Genomic DNA, 23498 nt, shown 5'->3' with positions numbered 1-23498 from the left:
GGGTCGGTGCGGTGTGTGGGACGGGAGGGGACGGGACGGGACGGGACGGGACGGGACGGGATGGGATGGGATGGGATGGGATGGGATGGGATGGGATGGGATGGGATGCGATTGGAGTGCTGCCCAGCTCCCATCAGCAGCAGCACCCACAAACCAGCCCCTCCTTGCCAGGGGCCGCACCACCTCCCCTCTCTGACCCAGGGCCTCAGGGAAGCTTTCCCATCATTCCCAGCAGTAAATTACCACTGAATTATTACCCTCAATAAGTGCAATGTATCTGCTAATATTAATCATCTGCAAATAAATCCACGCATCGCAGTGCTTGGTATGCTGTTATCAGACCTGAAGATAAGCAGCTCAGTAGATCATGCACCCAGTGCTCCGTGCTGGGTTCGGGGAAGATCCTGAGGTGCCTTCACACCTCCCAGTGCCCTTCTGCTTTGGGGCAGACCTGCTGCTCCCAAATCCTCACCTCCATCCCATCCCATCCCTGGCTGGGCTGTCAGGACTGTATCCCATAAGGAGAGCTGGGCTGCAGCAGAGAGGGGCAGAATTGGGGTTATATTTATAGTCACTGAGACTGGAATTTGCCCAGGAGTGCACCTCCCATTACAAGAAATGCCAAAGGACCATCAGTGCCTGCACAAGGCTGATCTCTTGGGAGTGCGAGACCTTGCAGCTCCCTGATCGCACCCAGCAGGACTTTGGAGTGGCTCCGTCCGAGGGGAGCTGCACTGCTTGGATGCAGGGGTGGCTGGATGGACTCTGCATGGAGCTGCTTCTTCCCAAAGACAGAGGGCTGTGATCAGAGGGAAGGCATGGGCTCAGGGCTCTGGGTCCTATCCCATGCTCAGGTACAGGTCTCAAAGAAGCCACTTACCCCCGTGGCCCTTGGCCACTTCTCCAGACCCACACCAGGATGCTGATTTAGGAAAAAAATATGTATATTCCAGTACCCTCTAGGAAAAGTTCCCACATTATGACAGTGAAAATACCCCCTTTCAGCACTGTAGTACAGCAACGCCAGCAATGCAGCACGGACTCTGCCTCCCCTCCCTGCATGCATCACACCTGGGACCCCCTGGACCCCTGGGGCCGTGCCCTGGGCTCACACAGCAGCAGGGACCATCGGGCACAGGGGTGGCCTGGCTGTGCTCCTGCCATGTCACGCAGTTCCGTTTCAAAGGGCTCCTTGCCTATCAGTCTGCCCTTTTAAAAAGCAGTTGATACGGGTTATTAATGATATTTACAGGAGAAGTGCTTGGCAATTATTACCTCTGTCTGTCAGAAGGCAATGAATCAGCCCCCTGTGGCAGCACCTGGCCGCAGGGTGTTGTGCTGGCACGCTGCGGACGCGGCGATTGATTCCCATGCGATGAGGTTTTGTGGCAGCGAATGCTGATGCTGAGGTGTGCGTGTCCCTGAGCTTTCTGCTCTGACGGCTGCATCGCTGCCCTCGTCCTTCCTGCCATCCCACCGCCCGCATCCTCCTCTCCCTCTCTTTCCCTTTTCCCTGCAGGTTTCCCACCCGTGTGCCAGGCTCACGGCCGGAGCAGTGCGGGCAGCAGCGCTTCCCCTGCAGATGATGTACACCAGGGGGACAGAGGGAGCACAGAGATGAGCTCCTCCCGCACCCATAGGTGTCTCGTGGCAGTTCTATGGGTGATATCCATCTCATCGCTGCCACATCCCAAGAACAGAGGGGACCGCGTGGCTCCGTGCGGCGTGGGCTGGGGATGAGCCCTTTGCCCTCGCCCATTGCTTCCCATCCGATTCCGCTCCTCTCATCTCTTTGAACCTGGAAATGAGATAGAAGCCGCTCTCCCCTGCCAATCCCGCCTTCAAAGCCTGGGGTCCAGGCCCTGGCACAATGCACCCCATTGTCCCTGTTGGAGCACAAAGGCCAGGAGACGCTACCCAGCGCCCGGGCCAACAAAGCATCCTCTGCTCACCGCGTGCGGCCGGGGCGAGGGAGGGGGCCGCTGAATATGGGCTATTGTCACGGGGAGCCCCGAGCACCAGGACCTGCAGAGGGGATCAAACAGCCCAGAACGGAGCGGGAAGGGGTGGGGTGAGGGGGGACATCCAAAAAAGCCCTTGTCCCTCTTCAGATCTCTCCTTATCTCCCCAGCTATCTCCTGGGCTCAGCCTGGGTGTACTTGCTCGCAATTACCTCGGAGAAGCCAATCAGGCGCCGAGCACAGCCCTCGGTCCCCTTGACTGAGGTGATTTATAAATGACTCACGGGCTCATTTGAGCGCAGAGCTGTGCACGGCTCTCGGCAGCTCCGCTCGGTCGCTCTCCGTGCCACCTCCGCGGCTCCGCGCTGGACCCGGCCCTCCCTTCGCCCGGCGACGCGCAGGTAACCCCGCGCCAACAATCTGCTCTTTGTCTGGGTGGGCGTGGGGGATTTGCCCTCTGGTTGCACGGCCGCCGGGTGTGAATTGCAGTATTTGGAGAACTGGTACTTTTTTTTTTTTTTTTTTTTTTTTTAATATTTTTCCCCTCCCTCCTTTTTGCAAAGGGGATTTGCGGCAGCAGATTTGCCGGGGAATTAGCAACACCTACGATCCAAGAGCTTGATTTATGAAGAGAGGCTGAAAGAGCCAAATATGTGAATTAGTTATTGCTGGTATAAATCCTGGCTGCCTCCTGCTGAGACCCACAGGGGGAGGGGGTTTCCCTCCTATGGGAGCAGCAGTACTGACAAGAGACCCTCGGTTCTGTGATCCTTATTAGCAGAACTTCCCGTGCATGAGCTCTGTGAGTGGTCCCTGCACCAGGGATGTCACAGCACAGATTAGACTTTGCACGTGCAGGTGTAGCAAGAAGGTATGTGCAGATCTACAAGCTGTGCAATGGGAGAGGAGCATTCGCTGTGCACAGGAACCCAGCCTGGGTGAGGGGTCTTTGCTGCCCAGGACAGCGGGTGCACGGCTGCATGGCTGTGAGTGCATGGGCAGAATAGGAGGAATTTTTGGAGGTGGGAGTGAGGAGAGCTGCCAGGCTGAGCCCGGGTGCGGGGGCTCCAGCTCCTCCTGGTGCCATTGCATGGGGTGTGACGGCGCAGTTTGGGCAGGATCCCTCAAATACAAACCAGAGAAGAATCCTTCCCTTTGCTGTACGCTGCTGTTCATGAAGGCAGGATGCTTTCTTCTCTGCCCCAACAAAATATGTCCACGCCTCACTTGCAAGCAAGCTGAAAACTTCAGCTGGGACCTGTTCTTCCCTCCTTTGAAGTGAGGTCCTGGAAGTGACACCTGCCACCGGCCACACAGCACTTGTGCCCCAGAGCAGAGCTTTCCAGCAGAGAAATGCTCTCCCACCCTCTACCTCTGGGGGAGCACGGACCGGGTGACCCGCGGGTGTTTGTGCTGCAGAGCTCTCAGCAGGCACCCGGCTCAGCGCTCACGAGCAGCACAAGAATGCAGCAGCCTGCAGACTTTGTAATTCCTTTGGGATTTGCGTTGCCCACCTGTTCTTCAAAGGCAGAGGGTGAGGTCTGTGTCAGAGGCACGCAGAGACTCGTGAGGGAGGCCAAGCCTTCACTTCTGCTTCTAATTCCACTTTCAGACTTTTCCTCCTCACCATCCGAAGGGCTCCGTATGCAGAGGGAGCAGGCAAGGGATAGGGAGGAAGGGAACGCTGCTTCCTAGGACCAGAAGCAGATGCCATTAAGGTCAGACACTGCACTCTGCCTGCCAAGGAGCTGGCAACCAGTGCTGCCCTCAGCAAGGTGACACCTCCAGGCACTGCCACCAGCACAGAGCAGGGCAGCTGGCAGCTCCCGGAGTTCTCTCGTGGAGCCCCAGCTGGTGATACATCCTAAAAGTCAGTCTCCATCCTGACTCCCTTTCTTGTCTCCTAGCAGAGAGGGGAAGGACAGAAGGGGTTCCTGCTGCAGGGTGAGGCAGAGTGGCTGCAGGTGATGAGCTGGGGCTGTAGGCAGGAGATGCCCCGGGCCCCCAGAGCCATCACACTGAGCCTTTCCTTTGCTCCAAATCTCTTTGCTGCTGTGGCTCTCTCAGCCAGGGTGGGCTCCACGTGCTCCCAGCACAGCACAGCCCCCTGGGCACAGCACTTGGTGCAACTGCAGGAGCCACGGAGGGCAGGAGCTGAGAGCATGCGGGCTGATCAAACACATCATGGAAAGAGCTGGCCAAATCTGAGCTTGTTTACCCTGCTGCCAGCACAGAGCAGATCCCTGTGCCCACAGCGTTCGCTGCATTAACAGCGGCGTTAAAAGGAGCAGGAGTCAGGCTGCTGAATACCAGCGCTTTACTTTAAGCTCCCTTCCAGCCAAACACTTTGGCTTCACCTTCCGTAGCTGGCAGATGTCTGCAGATCTTATTATTCTGGTTACCAAGCGCAGAGCTCGTTTGGTTAGAAACTCGTGTGAAGTGGTACATCAAACATTGGCAGCGGCCCAGCGGCTGTTTCCAGAGCGCTGCACAGGAGCAGAGCGCAGCGCTGCTGCCTGCACTGGGCTGGGTGGCTCCAAACTAAAGGAGAGCCATCTGCCTGATGGAAATCACCCACCCAACACTCCAAATGTTTGATCTGAACAGAAAGAAAGCATTGGTTCCATGCCTGGCTGCTGCGTGGTGAAAGTGCAAGGAGCGCGGGGATAGGATGGCTGCTCAGGGGGACGATGGAGCTGGGGCCATCAGCAGATCCACCCTGGCCCCAGCAGTCAGGCAGGACCAGCTCGTGCCTCCCTCCTCCTCTTCACTCCCCAACATTTATTGCATTGGCTGTCATAAGGGAACATGAACTCTGCAAGGAGAGTGGGTTGAAAGAGCCAAGTCTTCGCTGAACTTTGTAGACTCTGTCATTTTGCCTTTTCCAAGGCTAAAAGCCCTCTTTGGAGGAGGATATTTTTCATCACCGGACTACGTACTTTCCTAGCATCAGCCTCTTCTGTTTCCAAAGGGGAGAGATTAAATAGAAAGTTACGAACCCACATTCAGTGCATGCTGCTGTGTGCAGCTGGCAGCTCAGCCCTTGCAATGCAATCACTGGTTCCCTGCTTCTGCCTGCTCTCCTTCCCCAAGTTATCTATCTGCACTATTAGGAAAGGCATCTATTACCAATATATTATGCCAAAAACGTAGGACTATAGATCTGACCTTACCTCTTCAAGGTGCTTTCTTCCTACAGATAAGCCCTAGGGCAACACACAGCTAAATGCAAGTTGGGTCAAGGGGAACTGAACTGCAAAAAGGTGTGCCCAGCCAAATGGCCCCACTGAAGGCACTGCACTGGTGATGAGCTCTCGGTGAGGGCCATCAGCCAGACTCAGTCTGATACCAGGAGGCTGGAGAGTGTGAAGGACATGGGAGTGGACCTGCAGGGCAGGCTGGTGTTGATAGCGGGGAAAATTATATCACATCCTTCTGAAATATCTGAGCTGACTGATGGTAGAAACCTCCTCCTCCTCCTCCTCCTCCTCTTCCTCCTGCCTGCCTGCTTGGCAAGCCCAGCTGATGTGAAAGGGAGAAGGTGTGAGATGGATGCAGGTGTGTGGTGTGAGGCTGAGGCAGAGCTTGGCCTGGGGGAGCATCCAGCATCCAACAACGCAGCCCCCCGCACTGCAGCATCACAGCATCCCATACTGCAGCCCCCAGCACTGCAGCATTCAGCACCACAGCCACCCTGTCTTCCCCATACTCCATCTCAGCAAGTGAGCATCCAAGGGATGCAGGGGAGAGGTGACAGTTTCCCTGCCTGTCCCTCAGGGATGTGAGGCCTTTGGCCGCATTGCCCCAGGGCTCCCATGGCACCTGCAGTCAGAGCTGCGTGCGGGAGCTGGAAGCAGTGGTTCAGAGCAGCTGGAGTCAAGACCTTGTCCTGGTGTCGCAACCAAACCCTTGCACCTGTGCTTGCTGTCTGTGGTCAGACCTTGCCTCCTGGGGTAGGGGAGAGCAGCATTTTACAGCCCCTTCTTGGGCAATGGAGCTGGGAGAGAGAGGTTTCTAACAAAGATCCAGGCAGGATTTGGAAGGGGCCAGACCTCTGACCTCCTCTGGCAGTCAGCAGAAGATCTGCGTGTGCACGTGTTTGTGCAAGGAGTAGGGGGATGGAAAGGGGGTAGAAAAAGGAGGAAACAGTATTTCCAGAGCACTGACTTTTTCCTCCCTAAACTATAGATGGGCATTCCCTGAATGCCATGCTCCCATCCTGGGATGAGTTTGGGCCCTTACATTGTGCACAACACAGCTCCAGACCACACTGCTCTCCCACCAAACTCTGATTCCCACTGCCCAGACTGTCCCTTCGCTGGGCTGTACCAGCACAGAAAGCAGCATTACGCCAATGGGTCCTATCAACACTCACCAGAAACCTCAATGTGACTTTTCCCAAACAAATCTATCACCAGCACGGGGACAGGAGATAAGAGCTCAGCAAGTGCATTTGCAAGATGAACACTGGGAGGAAAAGTCTGTGCTTGGCAAACACAGGGTGGTTTGAGATCAGCAGCAGCCAGGTGTGTCCTGGTGGGACTCAGCTGTGACCTGGCACAACACCCATCACCCACATCACAGTCTTGGAGTGACGTGGTCCTGCCTTCATTTGCTGCTTGCACTGTATCACATCACAGCTACGTCCCCAGTGTTTCACGAGCTCTCCAAGATGCCAGGCTCAGTGGGCTCACCCATGGGGCCCATGTTTCTCAGCATCACCACTCCAGCCAACACACAAAGAAATGGATTTCCTGAAGCCTCAGCTTGTAATGGGCACCGAGCCATGGGAGCTCTGCTCTCGGAGCTCTTCCCCATCCCCATCCTTGATCTCCATGTCCGTATTGGACCAGAGCTCTGGGAAAGCCTGGTCCCTTTGAGGCAGCAACGCGCTGCTGCTCTGCTTTCCTACCCACGTGCATTGCATTGCTTTGCTGTCCCCGTGGTCTTACCCATTAGTACTGGGACAGCTGGTTCTGCCTTTGTTCAGGGTGCAGTCACACGGCTGGTTCTCTTTAGTTCCAAAATCTCAAAGGTTTAACCTGCTGTTTGATCTAGGGCAAGGCCAGTGATAAGCCAAGTCCAGAACTTGACTCTGTCTGAGACGCTGACATCATTAGCCTGTTTGTTTAGGACGGAATTTAATCATGGGGATATTTTCCCTTCTATTCTTACCTTGTTTATTATTTTTCCTGATTGCCAGCACATTTGCTCAGCGGGAGAAATTCATTAAAGAGCTGTGGTATAATCGGCTGGTTCAGTCTGTCTGATGGCAGGCAGGCTGCTCGGCAGTGATGGAGCTGAGAAATAAAGCTGGGAGACTAAAAACTGCTGGGTTTGTCACCCTTAGAAGCCTGTTGCAGGATCTGGAGTTGGGGTAGAAAATATTCAAGAGGGAGAACAGGAAATTTAGAGCAGAGCATTGGGGCTGGGAAGTGGAGAAAGGCTGTGAGGCTGGGACAGGACTTCTGTAGATCAACATGGGAGGAGCAGTGGGGTTTCCACTGTAAGAACTGGAGAAAAGTCTTGGACATCTCTTGTTCTCTATCTGCACCCATCCTCCAGGAGGCAGAAATCGCAGTCTCTCTGGGAAGAGCATCCCTGGTAGGAAGGGATGCAGAGCTGGCAGCGGGTGCATGCCTGCAGAGGGCACTGCCTGCAGCGCCTGTGGGTGCAGGAGGACGGGCACTGCCCACTGCGGGGACCTCACTGGGCCCTCAGAGCCAGCCCGGGGCGGGGGGAGGGCTCCTGGGGTCTCCCGAGCCATGGCACTGTGGGGCAGAGCCAGGATTCCCAAGTGCAGCACTGCTGGAGCTGGTTTACAGCAAGGTGGGCTCGGTGCCACCGTGATTCCTAAGGCAGCGGTGGGGCTGATGACCTCCCTCTCTTAACCCATTAGCATCATGATTCCACTGACCTAAATTCCCCCTGAAGTTTCGGCCCTGTGCATCCCACGTTCCTTCCTGCTCTGAGCTGCTCACGCCCTCCAGCCCCGGGAGGGATCTGCACAGCGCTGGCAGCGTCGCTCCTACACAGGAACGTTTGCTCCTCCTGGATGTGCACTGACTTCAGTGGCACCTGAAAGCAGTGAGGAAGGAGGGGGAGGATCCAGATCGCTCCACGCGGCCTTAGCAACCTGTATGTTGTTTCTTGATCCACTCTCCTGCCTGAATCATCTGCATTTTCCACCCCCTCTTCTGCTCCTGTGTTGAGCAACGACCCACTTACATCACTGCCGTGCCACAGATGATTACCAATACCCCGATCCATGCCTGTCCACTTCCTCTCTCCACCCCCAGATTCCCAGGCTTGTAATGCTTCTCCCCTCTTCTCAGTCATGGTAAAACGAGGGCTGTCTGTGGTTCATCAGCTTCTTTGGTAAGACCCAGATACTGCTCAGGACTAGTCCATCAGGATGCTTTGGCATCATCATCGCTGAAACGAATTAGCAACAGTTATCTTTCCATGCAACGCTTCCAAGAATAGATCCAGGACAAGTTCGCAGCCTCTCAAGGCAAATGGGAGGTAGGAAGGCTGCTGGATGCCAATGAGGGCAGTAGGTAGTGAAACAGGGACTTCTTGAATGGGAACTGCGTTTCATCGCAGCGCCGGTATCTGCGGTGTCAGAGCTGTTCTGTCTGGTGCTGCTGTGCCAACCCTGATGGCAGGCAGGGAAACTGAGGCACGAGATGTCTCAAGGCACCTGCCCAAGGCAAAAAGGGCAGTCACTGGCAGAGCTGGGACAAACATTTGTGCTTATCTGTCAGACAGTCCAGGATGGGCTCTGTCCCTTCATGCAGCATCACTCACCAGCATCACCTCAAACTCGCTGGGGAAGGCTCGTGGGGAGAAGCAGCCCCCGGTGCCGGAGAAGCCACTCCCAGTGCCTGCCTCTGCGCATGGGGAAACTATTTAGGGTGGAGATGTTCGGGGAGGGCTCCCAGACGCTGGAGGTGTCCGGTCTGTTATACCACAGGTGGGGCCAGCTCCAGTCACATTCTTGGCTTTTCTTGTTCTTTTTTTTCTGGGAAATTTTTCAATGATCCAGAGATGAGCCACGCCAGACCCCGCTATGCCATCGAGCGCCCTGCGTACTCGGTCAGCCTCTTTGATGAAGAGTTTGAGAAGAAAAGCAGAAGTTATCCCGTTGGGGACAAGTTGAAAAACCTTTTCAGGTAACACAGAATCCTATCGCTACTCCTGGGGCAAAACTACACCAGAGCTGGTCTGGAATTGGGTTACAATTTGGACCTGGGGACGTAGTTCACATTTTAATCCTGGGAAACCTCCACGGTCTTTGATGGATGAAAAGCTTGGGATAAATGCAAGTGGTGCAGGAGCAAGTGGAGCAGGATGCTGTTCTCACTGCCTCGGCTGTTGTGCTGTAATGCACAGATTAGAATGGCTTGCACCAAGTGCTCTTGGGACTTGGGTTGCTCTTTTCCAAATTCTATTAATAATGAAAAAAAAACCTAAATGCTGATACAAGTATGAGCATGTGGACTGTTTCTTTAAGCTTTCCAGCTGGGATTTCCTTTTGTCAGCTCCTGTACTGGCTTCCATTAAAGAAAGATGAATTATGCTGCTGATTGCTGTCCTGGAAATCTCACTCTGCTCCCTGGAAGAGTGAAGGCAGTGGTACAGGGAAGGAGAGCACACATGTTGGCAGGCAGAGGTGTGAGAAGCTGCATGTGTCAGCTCAGGAACAGTGTTCTTTCTGACATACTTTGGGTTTTTTGACCAAGCACCTGCAGAAGTTCATCTTTGGCTCTGTGAACCAGCCCCATCAATCTCTGAGCTGTTTCAGCTCAGAGCTCGGCTCTCCCTTCTGTACTAGAAACAAAGACTCAAGATATCGGGCAGCCAAATCCTTCAGCGCTGTGCAGCACTGGGGACTTCCCAGGACTGGCCCCACAGTAATCCTCCAGCAATTAACTTCAAGAGCCTTGCACCTGCATGGAAGGGCTGTGCCCGAAACGCTGGGCACAGGATTTGGTATCGGGGAAATGTTGAGACATTCCTTGGAAAGTCCTTCCTTGCTTCCTTGTTCCCTTCCTTGCTCATGTCCCTGATTGCTTCCTTCCTTCTTTACTTCTCTGCCTGTTTTTTTTTTTTGTCTCCTCCAGATGTTCAGCTTCCAGGTTCAAGCTCATTCTCTTCAGCCTGTTCCCAATACTTGTGTGGCTTCCCAAGTATAAAATCAAGGAGTACATTTTGCCTGATGTTCTCGGTGGGGTCAGCGCGGGGACAATCCAGGTTCCTCAAGGTGAGAAGCAACAGCATTCCTGATCACCAAGAGGGATAGCACAGCGGATGCACAGTCTGTGGGAGTTAGCTACTTCACTGCTGGCACATGCAAACCCAAGCTCTCCCTCCCACTTGCTCATCCCTCTGTGTTCCTGTGGAGCCCTTCCCTTTCCAGCTCTGCCTGGAAAGCAGCACCCATGCTGGCCACATGGTGCTCAGCTCTGGGGCTGTCAGCATCCTCAGGACCAGGACCAGAGCATGAGCAGGGCAGGGGCTGCTCACACCAGGCTGACCTGCACCTTCCCCTTGTGTTCCCCAGGGATGGCTTTTGCGCTGCTGGCCAACCTGCCACCCGTCAATGGGCTCTACTCCTCCTTCTTCCCCCTGATAACGTACCTCTTCCTTGGTGGTATCCACCAGATGGTCCCAGGTGAGTCTGCAGAGCAAGTCTCTGCACAGGGCAGCTAAATATCGACTGGCTGGGAATACTCAGTGTGTCCTGGAGTAGCAGCATTTGGGCAGGCATGGCTTACGGTGTCCTTGATCCCATGATGGGCTCAGGACAGCCTAACCTGTCTGAGTGCTTTCCAGGACAGGACGCTCTCCAGAGCAAACTACTGACATCACTGTGTTGTGCCAAAGGTACTTTTGCAGTCATCAGCATTATTGTTGGCAACGTCTGCCATGAGCTGGCTCCAGAGTCAGACTTCCAGTACTTTAACCACACTACCAACGAGACCAGCGTGAATACCACAGCCATGGAAGCAGCCAGACTGGAGATTTCTGCCACGTTAGCCTGCCTGACTGCCATCATACAAGTAAGGACACTGCACCACCTCTGCTGTGTGCCCTGTCCAAAGCTGACCCCCGGGGATTCATCCTCCCTGGAGCAGAGGCAGGGGCTGGCAGCAGATGCTGGAAGTGGCCCCACTGGGGCTGGCCCATTTCTAATAACGCCTTGTCTGTCCTGCCCTAGCTGTGCCTGGGATTCGTGCAGTTTGGCTTTGTTGCTATCTACCTGTCAGAGTCTTTCATCAGGGGCTTCATGACAGCAGCAGGGCTGCAGATCCTCATCTCCGTGCTCAAGTACGTCTTCGGCTTGACAGTCCAGTCTTACACCGGGCCCTTAGCTATCGTCTATGTAAGTGGGTGCTTGGACAGGGGACTTCCCTGTACCTCCTCCCCACCACACCACAGGCACCACAGTCACTGTGCTGGGGAAACTGGGACTAGGAGAAGGGGAGAGGCTGGAGGGAGGGGGAACGCAGCTGGCTGCACACCTGCACTGCTGCCCATTGCATCTCAGGGTGTTTGCAAGTGATTACCATAATGAGTACCGTCCACTGTGTCTGGAGTCTCTGGTTCCCATGACACTTTCTCCTCTTCTCTCCCCTTTAGACATTCATTGATATTTGCAAAGGTCTGCCCAAAACCAACGTGGCCTCCCTGGTCTACTCCTTGATCAGCGCTGTGCTCCTGATCATCGTCAAGGAGCTCAACCTGAAGTACATGAAAAAGATCCGGATGCCCATTCCCATGGAGATCATCATCGTAAGTGACATATGAGCTGTCCCTCAGACCTCCCGGAGACAGAACTTCCCCTCCCATTGCAGCCCTGGGACACCCAGTTCTGCTCAGAGGGGGACTTTGGAGAAATATAGCATGTCCATGCTCAGTGCAGTATGCTAGGGTCCGAAACTGGGCCATCCTCATGGAGGATATCACTGAAACCCAGCTCATCCCTCTTAGACTGCACCTGCATCCTGGTGATGCCAAATACGAGAAACAAAACTTCTGCATGGGATTTTCTCTCCCATTCCAGTCTGAATTTGGTGCTAATTTCCTACCATCAGCCCCAGGAGTACCACTTAATGCTTCTGAGAGAGCTCATGTTCCTTCTGCTCACTGCTCTTTTGCTCCCTGCACTTACAGGTAATAGTTGCCACTGCAATCTCTGGCAGCTTTAACATGCCCGAAAAGTACAACATGCCAGTGGTTGGGAAGATCAGCATGGGGTAAGCGTGTATGCACATCTGAATCACCATCCAAATAATTTCCCTTCCTCCTCCTCGTTCTGCAGCCTGGAAAACCCCTCCCTGCTCGACAACAAATCTCCTTTCAGGGCTGCCAGGCAGCTCTGCTGTGCCCTGTTCCACCATGCCACCATCCCCTACCCCTGTCCACAGCTTAGACACATTTAGACACCATTCCCAAACGCACATCCCTGCCTCCAGTGCTGGCGTTCCAACTGCCTCTTGCCTCTGTTCTGAATGCAGGTTCCCAGAGCCCACCCTGCCCCTGGTGAACAAGTGGAAGGACATGATCGGCACAGCCTTCTCGCTCGCCATCGTGAGCTACGTGATCAACCTGGCCATGGGGAGGACGCTGGCAGCCAAGCATGGCTACGATGTGGACCCCAACCAGGTAACGCTTGCTCTGGAGGGATGCAGGAATGTTCCTCTGGCTCTCAGGCGTGAAAGGAAGAGCTTGCTGCATGAATGGGAAGCTTGTAAATGCACGTGGCTGCTCAAAATGTACGTGCTTCTCCCACACACGTGGCAGCATGCCAGGCAGGGGCCGAAAGGACATGGCAGATCCATTTCCTACAGGTGGGAGAGGCACTGCCACAGGGGGGAAAAGACTTAGCTTCAGCTCACTGCTTTGCTTTGCCTCCAGAGCTGAGGCTTCAGCCCCAAGTTCTGACCCAGATGGTGTTTTTGCGGGTGTTTGAAGCACAGCGAAGCACATGTGTTTCTTACCAAGCAGAGAAGGGCCTGGATTCCTGGTGTGTCACCTAGATACTGTGAGAGGCAGGACATTAAATAATCCACTCCTGTCATCACTGGCACAGTGGTAGCTTTCAATGAGAGCCATGCATACCACATGAAGCCCTGCCCATAGTGTGTCAACAGTTGACAACGTGTTTGTATGGCACGGTTCTTCCAGGCTTTCCTGCCATAGTGGCTGGAGCCCATCTCACCTCTTGTTGGAAGGAAAGGGTGTGGGACACACTGCAGAGAGTAGGTGCCCTCCCTGGGATGGGCTGGGGAGCTGAGGCAGAGTTCCTCTTCTCAAACACCTCTACAGGGCAGCAGTGGAGCTGCTCACTCCGATGACTGTGTTCCCCATTCTCCCCAGGAAATGCTGGCCCTGGGCTGCAGTAACTTCTTTGGATCCTTCTTCAAAATCCACGTCATCTGCTGCGCTCTCTCCGTCACTCTTGCTGTGGACGGGGCAGGAGGGAAATCACAAGTTAGTATTCCCCCATCCTCAATGCAAATCCCTGCAGGGGTGCATGCTGGCAGTTTGACATCACTGCTGCAGGCATGGAAAAGCTCTGTCTAGGAGTGCTTCACATTGCTATTGAATACAAAATATACTCCCCCAGACCCATTTTTCCCTGTACAGTTCACTGGACCTGTCTCAGACATAGGGCTGTCAATGTGTGCTCCCAGTCTGGCTGCTCAGACTGAGCGGAGCAGAGCAGAGCTGCCACGTGAGGGAAGCTTGGGGCTGTCTTGCAGAACTGTGGAGTTCTGGCCTGCTCCTTGGAGGCAAATGGCTGCTCACACGGTCCTGCAGCACCCAGCTCCAGTGTTGGTTGAAGCAGCAGGAGAGCAAGGACCAGGAGGGGGTTCAGGAAGATTCTGATGTTTAATGAAATGGTTTTTCTCCCTTTTGCAGGTGGCAAGCTTCTTTGTGGCACTGGTGGTTATGGTGACCATGCTTTCTCTGGGAATCTATCTTGAACCTCTTCCAAAGGTAACGTGAACAGATGTGCAAAAAGTGCAGCAGCAGCATCTCAAGCTCTCCATGCTGGAGAACACTCAGCTTTGCTTCAGAGAACTCATCAAGCCTTGCTTGATGCAAACCACTGCACAGCATGATTCGCTGTGGGCTGGGGTCCTGTCTGCAGGAAACAGTGCTCTTTTAAACCATTGTGCTCCAAACGTGATCTCTGTAATCTTCATCACCTCCGCTGAGCTGGTGGGATGGGAAAGCATCTGCCTTGAAATGAGGCACATCCTCAGCTCCACGCACCTGGTGACACCATGCCCTCTCCTCCACAGTCTGTCCTGGGAGCCCTCATCGCCGTCAACCTGAAGAACTCCCTCAAGCAGCTGGCTGATCCCTTCTACCTGTGGAAGAAGAGCAAGCTGGACTGCGTGAGTGCCTGGGGATGGGCGGGGGGACCCCTGGATCCCTCCTGGGGAAGGTGGGCTTCACTCCACTGCTGCGCTCCATCCCCTTGTGAGTGGTCCGGAGCCATGGCCTGGCCACAGATCATGGAGGCTGAACTATTACCTGCTCTGTTTAAATGCCAATCATCAGCAGGAGCCTGTTTGCCCAGAACTAGCCAAACCGGCCCTGCTCAATATCTAGGAGTCATGACTTAAAAACTCACACAATAGCCCTCCAGGGTGAGGAGAGCCCTTCGCAGCGATAAGGACTCCAGGCACTGGTTGATGTATAAACCCAAGGGGGGGGCGCGTGGGGGAGTGAGAACGGAATTTGGAAATGTCTGACATAAAAAGACAGTGTTTGAACAGGGCTCCCAGGGCTGAGTGGTGTGTGTGGACACCGAGCCAATATCCTGTCAGGCCCCGGCGCGCTGCCTTATCGCAGACATCGCGAGTCCAAAGGGGCTGACCTGAGTCATCAGCAGCTTTCCCAAAACGCTGTTCAAACAGAGGAGATGGGTGAGCAGTCCCAGCTGAGCTCTGTGATGTGAGGTGAAGGCGCAGGCCCGCTGTCCAGCGCTGAGCTGCAGGAACAGAGCTCCCAGCAGCCACAGGCTGCCTTCAGTGCAAGGAGAGTGAGGACAAGCAAATGCCATTGGGGTGAACTACGCTCCGCTGACCTTAATCTCCCTGGAATTTGAACTAGATTCAGTGTCCTTCCTGTCCCAAACTGGGGAATACCGCTTCTGGGTGTTGTCAGCCCATTGGTGTCCAGTACCTCAGGTCCGGTCGTGTTTTGGTGCTAACTGCAGGGATTCCTCCATAGGCACAGTCCTGTGCCCAGTCCAGATGGAGAGAATTCACATGTATAGGCATCATTCTCAATCTGTTATTAAGATGCTGAAATTATCAAAATTACCCTGATTTGACCAAGATCAAAGTTAACTCTTCATAGTCTTGAGGATGAGTTTATAATCCCCAGGTAATAATTCTCACAAGGCACATTTATACAGGATGAATTTCATGTGGAGGGAGATACTCACGTGCTAATATATAAAAATGACAAACGACAGGGCTCTGAGCTGAGAGGTGGAGCAGGTTTTGCTTTGCCCTCTCACACTTTGTCATCAGAGCCACTCTGTGCTCAGGTCGTTCGCAGCAGGCGCTCAGGAGGTTTGCAGAGAGATGCTCATTCCTTCCAAAGGCTCTGATTGACAGCAGGAGCTTTCCTGGGGGTGGGAGTGCTACTGAGCAGCAGATGGTCTGATCTGCAGGAGCCTTTTCTTGAGACTTCTTGAGCTGAATGAGTGACGGGGGGTTATGCAGCTATGAAGAATTACACTGGTTGCTTTACAGCTGAAAAACTGGGGCTTCTGGCAAGCTTCCCAGCAGCGATGCTTCGCACGAAAACATGCAATAAGCGGTGTAATTAGAATAGCTGCAGCATTCTTTTGATCCTCAGCTGTGCAGTTCTTTGGGTCCCGAATATCAGCACGAGCCCTTTTCCATCCCTCGCTGTGCTCCAGCCCAGGGCACAGCGGAAGGACCATGCCATGCCCTTCTCTTTCTGCAGCTGGTCTGGCTGGTGAGCTTCCTGGCCGCCTTCTTCCTGAGCCTGCCCTACGGAGTCGCGGTGGGTGTGGGATTTTCCGTGCTGGTTGTGGTTTTCCATACCCAGTTGTAAGTACCACCACAGCTCCAAAAACCCAAAGAGAAGGAAACGTCTCCCAGCAGCAGAATAATAAGCAATAGGTTATTTTCATAAGCAACCTCTGGCCCGTGTTTCGAAGGAACGTGCAGCCTGAGCCTGGGGGAGTGCAGGTGTCCTCCCCGGCCCCTGGAATGTGCAAACAGGAATGGCAGGCGCTAATTTACTGCCTGCATTCCCACTCCTGTGCACGGTTAGCGATGTGCACATCCCAAGGCAGGGGGACATCAGAAGGTATTTACCTCAGCCAGAAAAGCTACCTGCATAGTTCCCAGCAGAAAGCGCTGCTCATAGAAAGAAAGAGCCCCACGTATGCGCAGAGACGCGCTATTTTTAATCCACAAAGCCCTTCATTAACACCTCCCAGACTGGGAGCTCAGGTAAAGCCAGTCGGCCCCTGGGGTGGGAAGCCCTGCCAGGAGCAGGCTTGCAGCCAGGCGTGGGATCCAACTGAAGCGCTGCCCAGCTGCTCTGCAGCCTTGTGCTGAGTCTTCCCCTGGTGAGCAAGGCAGTCCCATGGGCTGGCTGTGTTCTGCCAGCATCCAAGCAGGTTCTGCAGGGCTGAAATGTGAGCATTTTCCTAAAGAGATGTTTCAAATCCCAGTGATGGGTACAAAGAGAAGCAGTTCTCTTCTTCCGTAAGATTTGCTCTAATTCTGGTTGGATTTTTCTCCCAGCCGGAACGGTTCTGCACTCGGCCAAATAACATCCATGGACATCTACAAGAACCCTAAAGCCTACAACAAGGTAAGCAGAAGTTAAAATATCCTCAGATAAATTGTTCTTTGCCTTGGGTACCCAAATTGACCAGGAAGCCCAAGCCCATATTTCTGTCCCAGTGAGGCTGTTTGCTGCTTGTTTCAGGGCTGCTCTTCACCTTGGCTTTCCCAATTATACGCTGCCCAAAGCCCTGACCACCCTGCACCCCACACAGGCCCCACCCAACCTGGATTGAGCTCTCCTCTCTGTTGCAGGTACATGAACTCAACGGGATTAAAATCGTGACCTACTGCTCACCACTGTATTTTGCCAACTCAGAGATATTCCGCGAGAAGATTATAGCCAAGGTGAGCAATGCCCTGAGAAATTCCTGCTTGCAGCCAATCCCAAATAGCCCTCGCTCCCTCCTGCCTTGCCAGGCTGAGATAATTAATCCTAGGATCATCATGAAAGGTGCCCATATCCATCCTCTGCTCTTCTGCTCTCTTTGCTCTGATCTGCTTTTAGATCTCGCTTTGGAGGTTATATTTGAATCTTGGCAAGTCTCCAGACCCTGCTCTGCCAAAGCAGTCACTCTGCTGCACATGTCCCTCCCTGCACATGCCCACCCTGCAGCACTGGAGATGGTGCTGTCCAGCTGCCACCACTGTCACCTCGCTGCACAGCAGCTGCTGTTCTCCTGTGCCACATGCCGCAGGCCAGGAAAGCATAGGGGGATCCCTGACCCTGGGTCTGAAGAGACATTTTCAGAGAAACTCTCTATTTTTTCTCTGCAGACTGGAGTGGATCCTGGTAAAGTGTACTTAGCCAGGAAGAAATACGTGAAATGGCAGGAGAAGGGGACAGCGCAGCCACCAACAAAGCCACCAAAATTCTTACTGAGGCAGAACAAGGTAACTCGGCTTGGGTGCCTGTGTGGCCGAACAAAGCTCCCCAAATCACCACCAGCGAGCTCCTCTCAATGTAGGATTTTCTGCACTGATTTTCTTGGTCCACGAAGAGCAGCAGTCCTGCCTGACCGCTTACCTCTGCTTTCCCATAGACCTTGTCTTTGCAAGAGCTCCAGAAAGACTTTGAAAGCACCTCTCCAACAGACACCAACAACAACCAGACGACTGCTAACGGCGCCAGCATCTCTTACGTCACGTTCCGCCCTCCTGCCAATGGCGCCGGGCAGGTGCACACCTCCAGCGAGCTGGGCAGCACCACCACCCTGCAAGGAAGCACCTTCAGCGTCATGCCAACTGCAGATGTTGACCCCATGGCCACGGCACCGCCCTATGTCAGCTTCCACACCATCATCCTGGACATGAGTGGGGTGTGCTTTGTTGACCTCATGGGCACAAAAGCACTGGGCAAGGTGAGTCCTCTGCTACGAACACGGCCAAGCTCCTTACCACCCAGGTACCTTCCACTCCCTTGTGCAGTTTAGATAAAGATGTTTACCCTCCTCAATAGGAGGTTTGTGTGAGTTTCTCCTTCAGCATTCCCAGGACACGTGTAAAGCCTTGGATAAAAGACTTCATGCATAAACACAAAGCCAGAGCAGCAGTGTTATTAATCCTTTCTCTCCCCTCTCATCCCTTCTAGCTGTGCTCCAGCTATCAGAAGATTGGGATTAAAGTGTTCTTGGCAAACGTGCATGGTAAGAATCCATGAAGAGCACATTTCCATGTGCGTTTCCTCCATTTTTAGACCTTTTTTGTTTTCTTTATGCAAACTGTGCTAGCTGTCATCCCTTTATAGGACCAACTCAGAATAGATGAAAGAATAGAACAGATGAAAGAACGGAAGAAATGAAGGAGAAACACTGTTCTCTGTCTGTGTAATAGGTTCTTTCATTTGAGAAGTGGTATTATTGGAAAATCTCTGCATTTAGCGCATAGGAAGATAGACTGGCAATAGAATAATTCAGCAAACTATGCGTTCTGGTCTTGCTCTGGCTCAGAGAACCACCATCAGCCACGTTCGTTTTCAAGGCTTCTTTCTTTGCTCTCGTCCTGGTTCATGCACCTTTCTTTTCCCCAGCCCAGGTGTACAACGACATTAGCACAGGTGGAGTTTTTGAAGAAGGAGGCCTGGACCGAAAACACATCTTCCTGACGATCCATGATGCTGTCCTGTTTGCACTGGCAAATATCAAAGAAGTCGTCCACCCGCCCATCTTAGAAGAGGTACATTTGCTCCCCATTTGCTTTCTCTCCACCTCACAGTACTACACTGTTAAGTCCATACGCTGTGCCAGCACAAAGGAAGAATAAAATCTCACTAATGCACACAATAAACTTTCTTGTTTATCTTAAGTGGTAACGGTCTAAATCCAACAAAATATTTCATATCCAAATTTTCATGTACGAGCCAAGCGCTTGCTGATTGAATTGCATTAAACGGGAAGTCTGAAGTGTAAATGTTTTCTACAAAGTCCGAGCTGGGAGATGAATGTTGTCCCAGCTGGTAGAGGCCAAAGGAGCTGTGTGCCAGGTCTGTGCTCTCTGTCTGGCATTGGCTGGAGCATGCAACTGCATTCAAGGGCAGAATACGGCCATTGCAAAATGCACCTGCCCTTGAACATCCATGAATGCTTCCCTTGGTGGGAAGAGAAAAGGTCAAAGCAGGAACATGGCACATGCTGACAGCAGAGGGTCAGATAGGTTATTTCCCCAAACATGGGTTGGTTTATTGCATAGAACCAGGGCAGTGTTACTCAGTTAAGAGTCAGTTTATGTACTCCTTATCTCCGCAGAGATATGTAAGTGCTAGCTCAGTCAGATGATAAAGAGCTGCAACAAGATTCCACCTGTGCCCTTTCTGCTTGGGCATTTCCCTTTGAGCATACGTGATGGTTTTAAGCGTGAGCTACTCATTTCTTCCATTATGTTTGTCCCTGAACTCTGTTAATTCGTGAATTTGATTCTTTCCTTCCCAGAGGCCGAATCAGACAGAGCTCTCCATCTACGATGAGTCTGTGGATGAAAGCAGCTCAGAGTTCACGAACTTGGAGGAGGTTAGTGCTACTGCCAGGGGTCACTTCTTCAGCTGCGGGCATGAGGGAGTTCAGAAGAGGTGGCTGGGCTTGATGAGGTGGGACATTCGCCCTCTAATCAGGAGGCAGGTCCCCAGGAGGAGGTACCACCTGATGCTGACCCCCACACACCAGTTTCCCTTGAGGAGAAGGCCAGGGAAGGGCTGGGGCTTCTGCTGACATTTCTCTGTGCGACTGAAGCACTTGCTGGGTTTGTGCTCTGCCATGGCACCAGCCCTAACCCAGCACGCCTTGTGTGCCCTCTAGGAGATGTTCGGAAGCATGTTCCATTCAGAGACCCAGACAGCGCTGTGAGCCTCATGCTGACAAACCCTCCTGAACAGCCTCCTCTCTCCCATCCCAGCATGAAGAGCTGCACTCCTACCTGGGAATACAAAGAGTTTGCAAAGCAAGAGGCCATCACACCTCTTGAACTGGTAAATTTCTCCTCCCTCTCTGCTTCTGGTGTTCAGAGAGCAGACAACAGAACACTACCGAAGCTGGAACTCAGGAAATGCCATCCCATTAATCACAGAAGAGAAGCAAGCTCACCCGATGGCAGGTGCCCCAGCACATGGGATGATCAGTCGGTTTTGCCACGTGCTCACCTTTGTCTCACACAGTCGCACTCTTCTGCCCACAGTGGCATTACACCACTTGGGCATCCCCCTTCTTTCTTTTCCTTCCTCCTTGTTTTGCGACGAAATGAAACTAAGCAAATACTACGAGCCTCTCACGGCTTTGAGTCACGAGCAAAAACAACTCCTGCTAGGTGCAGCCTGTAAGGTAATGTTGTTTTAAAATGTGCACTGACCGTCGGGTTGCCTGCACCACGGGTGCCAACCCTTGCGTTCCCCCACATTTCTGCAGCTTCTCCGTGCCCCTGCACTGCTCTCTATCCAACCCAGAAACCATGGCCTCCAATCAGTGCTGTATTTCTCACGCCCTGAAGACCTTGGTGCATTATCTCAGCAGGGCTATTTTCTGGATTGCGTTTTTTCTTGTTAATAAGGACTAGTTTGTAATCGGAAGTATGAATTCCTTGTTACCGTGTGCTATGTGTGCACGCTGGCCTGCCTGCCCAGTAAGTCAGCTGTGTGTTCAGAAGACCCAGGCTCCAGTTAAAATCCCTCCTCACTTTTTTAGGCATCTTCCTTCTGACTGAGCAGAGCTTCGGAGAAGGTTTTAAGACTGTGCATGTTATGAAAGCATTAATTGCATGGGTGTTCTGCCTCTCTTTCCATCTTGTTGACTGCAATGCCTAAATGATTCAGTCTGGCACATGGATTAGCATTCTGGGGATATATATATATATATATAGACACATATATGTATATATTTTTTCCCCATTTTGACCACAAAAAGCAAATGCAGGGACAGGGAAGAATCCCCTTCTGCACACTTCTCATGAAGTCCTAGATCCAGGGCAGCAAGATTAAAATGTCAGTCCATTTTGTATCTGCAACCAGTAGCACCTGTGCTACGGAGGGCTTCTGGTGACAAGCTCTCAAATGGTCACTCGGGCAGCAAGGGAAAATTCTTTTTTATACGTGATATTTCTGTAACAATTCTCTACTGCATATTTGATGATTTTCATTAAAATTCATCTCAGATTGATAATACCAGGACCATCTACCTCTCAGGCAAACAAGCCTGACACTCTAACCCAGAGACAGACAGATGAGATCTTAATCATTTCTAGAAATCTGACATTCTTTTATATTTGAGTGATGCTAATAACAAGTGCTATTTTAGTTTCCCTTTCTGACGTCTTCCCTTCTTACCCAGTGCTGATATTGTGACAGTAATGACAAGATAACAATCTAAAGCCTGAAAAAAAAACTAAGCAGAAGCCAAGAGTTAAAGGGACCCTTCTTCAGTGCATTTCAACCTCAAATATGGCTTTGATGAAAATAAGGCCATAGAAAACTTAGTATGTCTTCAGTTGCAATGAATACAGCTTTTTCTGTTTGATTTTCAAACCCTCCTACAACGTATTTCCAGCACTGGGATAAAATACAAGAGTCAACGAGAAAAACTGAACAGTAATGGAAGCAAAACTGAAAGGTCTGTTATGTTTCTATGAACGAAAAAAATAAAAAGTGGCCTTAATAATCAAAGCAAATTATATTTTTAAAGGTTATTTTGATTTTATTGCTTCAAGACTTTAAAAAGATTAACAAGCTTTAATGCACAATTTCAAAGTACGTATTGAGTTGATTCGTTAACACATTGCTGGAAGGCTTTCTGGGGAGAGATTGCCTACAGCTCCCAGATGTCCCATTTTTAAGGAAAATAGAGCTTCATGAACCATCATAGCTAGACAACCGTTACAGGTAATCACATCACAACCTGCCACCTTGGTTTTATGTAACACCTCATTAACTAAGTCACCATTTCTCTACCTCAGTTTCTGATTATGCGATGCAGGAGAGTAATAAAACCAAAGAAAGTTAGTTTCCCAAAAGAAAAACCCGCCTACAAATAGTTATTACTAATTTTAATCTGACACAGCAGTGATTTTTCCAGAACTGTGTTTTGTTGTACAAGCTGAAAACAAGAGCTGAATTATCTTATCTTTGAGGGTGATTACTCATGCTCTTTTGCTACTGCCTGAGTGTTCCTTTTATTCGCTCATTTGAAAAAAAAAAAAAAAAAAGGAAAAAGAAATTGGTGCAATGGAACATGAAGTTATTTTACAGTAAGCAGTCAATACTTCTGTATCTCTGAGGTTGTTTTGCTTTAAACAAGGAAAATTGCAGTTTCCAGTTCTTCATTCAGGGTTAGTTGCAGGAGACTGATTCCTCAGGATCTGCCAGACCTATTGCAGGAAACCTCAAAGCAACAGACTGTGCATGAAGAGTAGGTTGTGTTACTTGAAGTTCCTATGGCATAATGGATGGGATCTCAAGGGAGGCACCTTGCCATAGCAGCACTGGCAGACAAGGATGACAGCCCAGGAAAAACGATACCTCCTTTTGGTAGCCACAGGACAATCCTGCTGCTGATGTGGACAGATGGCACCACTGGAAGCTCAACAATGTGTTCATTTCTATGGCATGGACAGGAGAGTGAGGGAAACTCAAATTTATGCTGGGGTAGAAAATGTTTATTTCCAGTGTCCATTTATTGCTCTTAAAGTGACGTTGTGTAATGGCTCTGAAGCCTCCCCTGATAAACGCATGATGTATAACCAGCTCAGAATGTTTGTAATTTATTTAATTTAATATTGGTTTTGTTCTTTTTTGTTCTTTTTTGTTCTTTTTTTTTCTCTTTTTTTTTCTTTTTTTTTTCTTTTTTGATAATAAAGAATGTGTGAACAATCTTCTTGCTTCTGCTGCTGATTTGAGGCTTTCTGTGGTGGCTCCCAGCTGGCATTTAACACCTCGGAAACGCTGATGCCATGAAAATTGAGGTAAACCTTCAGCACAACACTGCTGAAAAGGAGAAGCGCGTTTTCCATCACGCTCCATGGCAAAACCAGACACAAGGTACGTGTCCACAATGCTGGAAAGAGCGAGGGGGAACATCGGGAAACACCTTCTGAAAGGAATAATGTTGTGAACCCAAGGAGACGTGACTGGGGCGGGTTGTGGAGCTGCTGGAACCTGAGGGCCTGAAACCCCCTCAGGATGAGGCCTGCTGCTGCCAGCCGCCTC

General features: G+C 51.7%; 1 protein-coding gene across 1 annotated transcript; it reads left to right on the top strand.

Moving 5' to 3' along the window:
* Positions 2221–22544, top strand: SLC26A9 (solute carrier family 26 member 9). Its single transcript, XM_021377395.1, has 21 exons — positions 2221–2362; positions 9010–9136; positions 10088–10227; positions 10528–10638; positions 10851–11026; positions 11185–11349; positions 11607–11759; positions 12141–12223; positions 12485–12632; positions 13347–13460; positions 13893–13970; positions 14279–14374; positions 15963–16069; positions 16775–16844; positions 17072–17164; positions 17594–17710; positions 17860–18177; positions 18408–18462; positions 18846–18991; positions 19744–19821; positions 20107–22544. The coding sequence occupies exons 2-21, from the start codon at positions 9012–9014 to the stop codon at positions 20152–20154; spliced, it is 2421 nt and encodes an 806-aa protein (XP_021233070.1). The 5' UTR covers positions 2221–2362; positions 9010–9011; the 3' UTR covers positions 20155–22544.

Source organism: Numida meleagris, chromosome 25, assembly GCF_002078875.1.
Source record: "Numida meleagris isolate 19003 breed g44 Domestic line chromosome 25, NumMel1.0, whole genome shotgun sequence".
NCBI classification, from domain to species: Eukaryota; Metazoa; Chordata; class Aves; order Galliformes; family Numididae; genus Numida; species Numida meleagris.
Note: the sequence above shows the minus strand (reverse complement) of the source record. Positions and strands in the feature narration are given on the sequence as shown.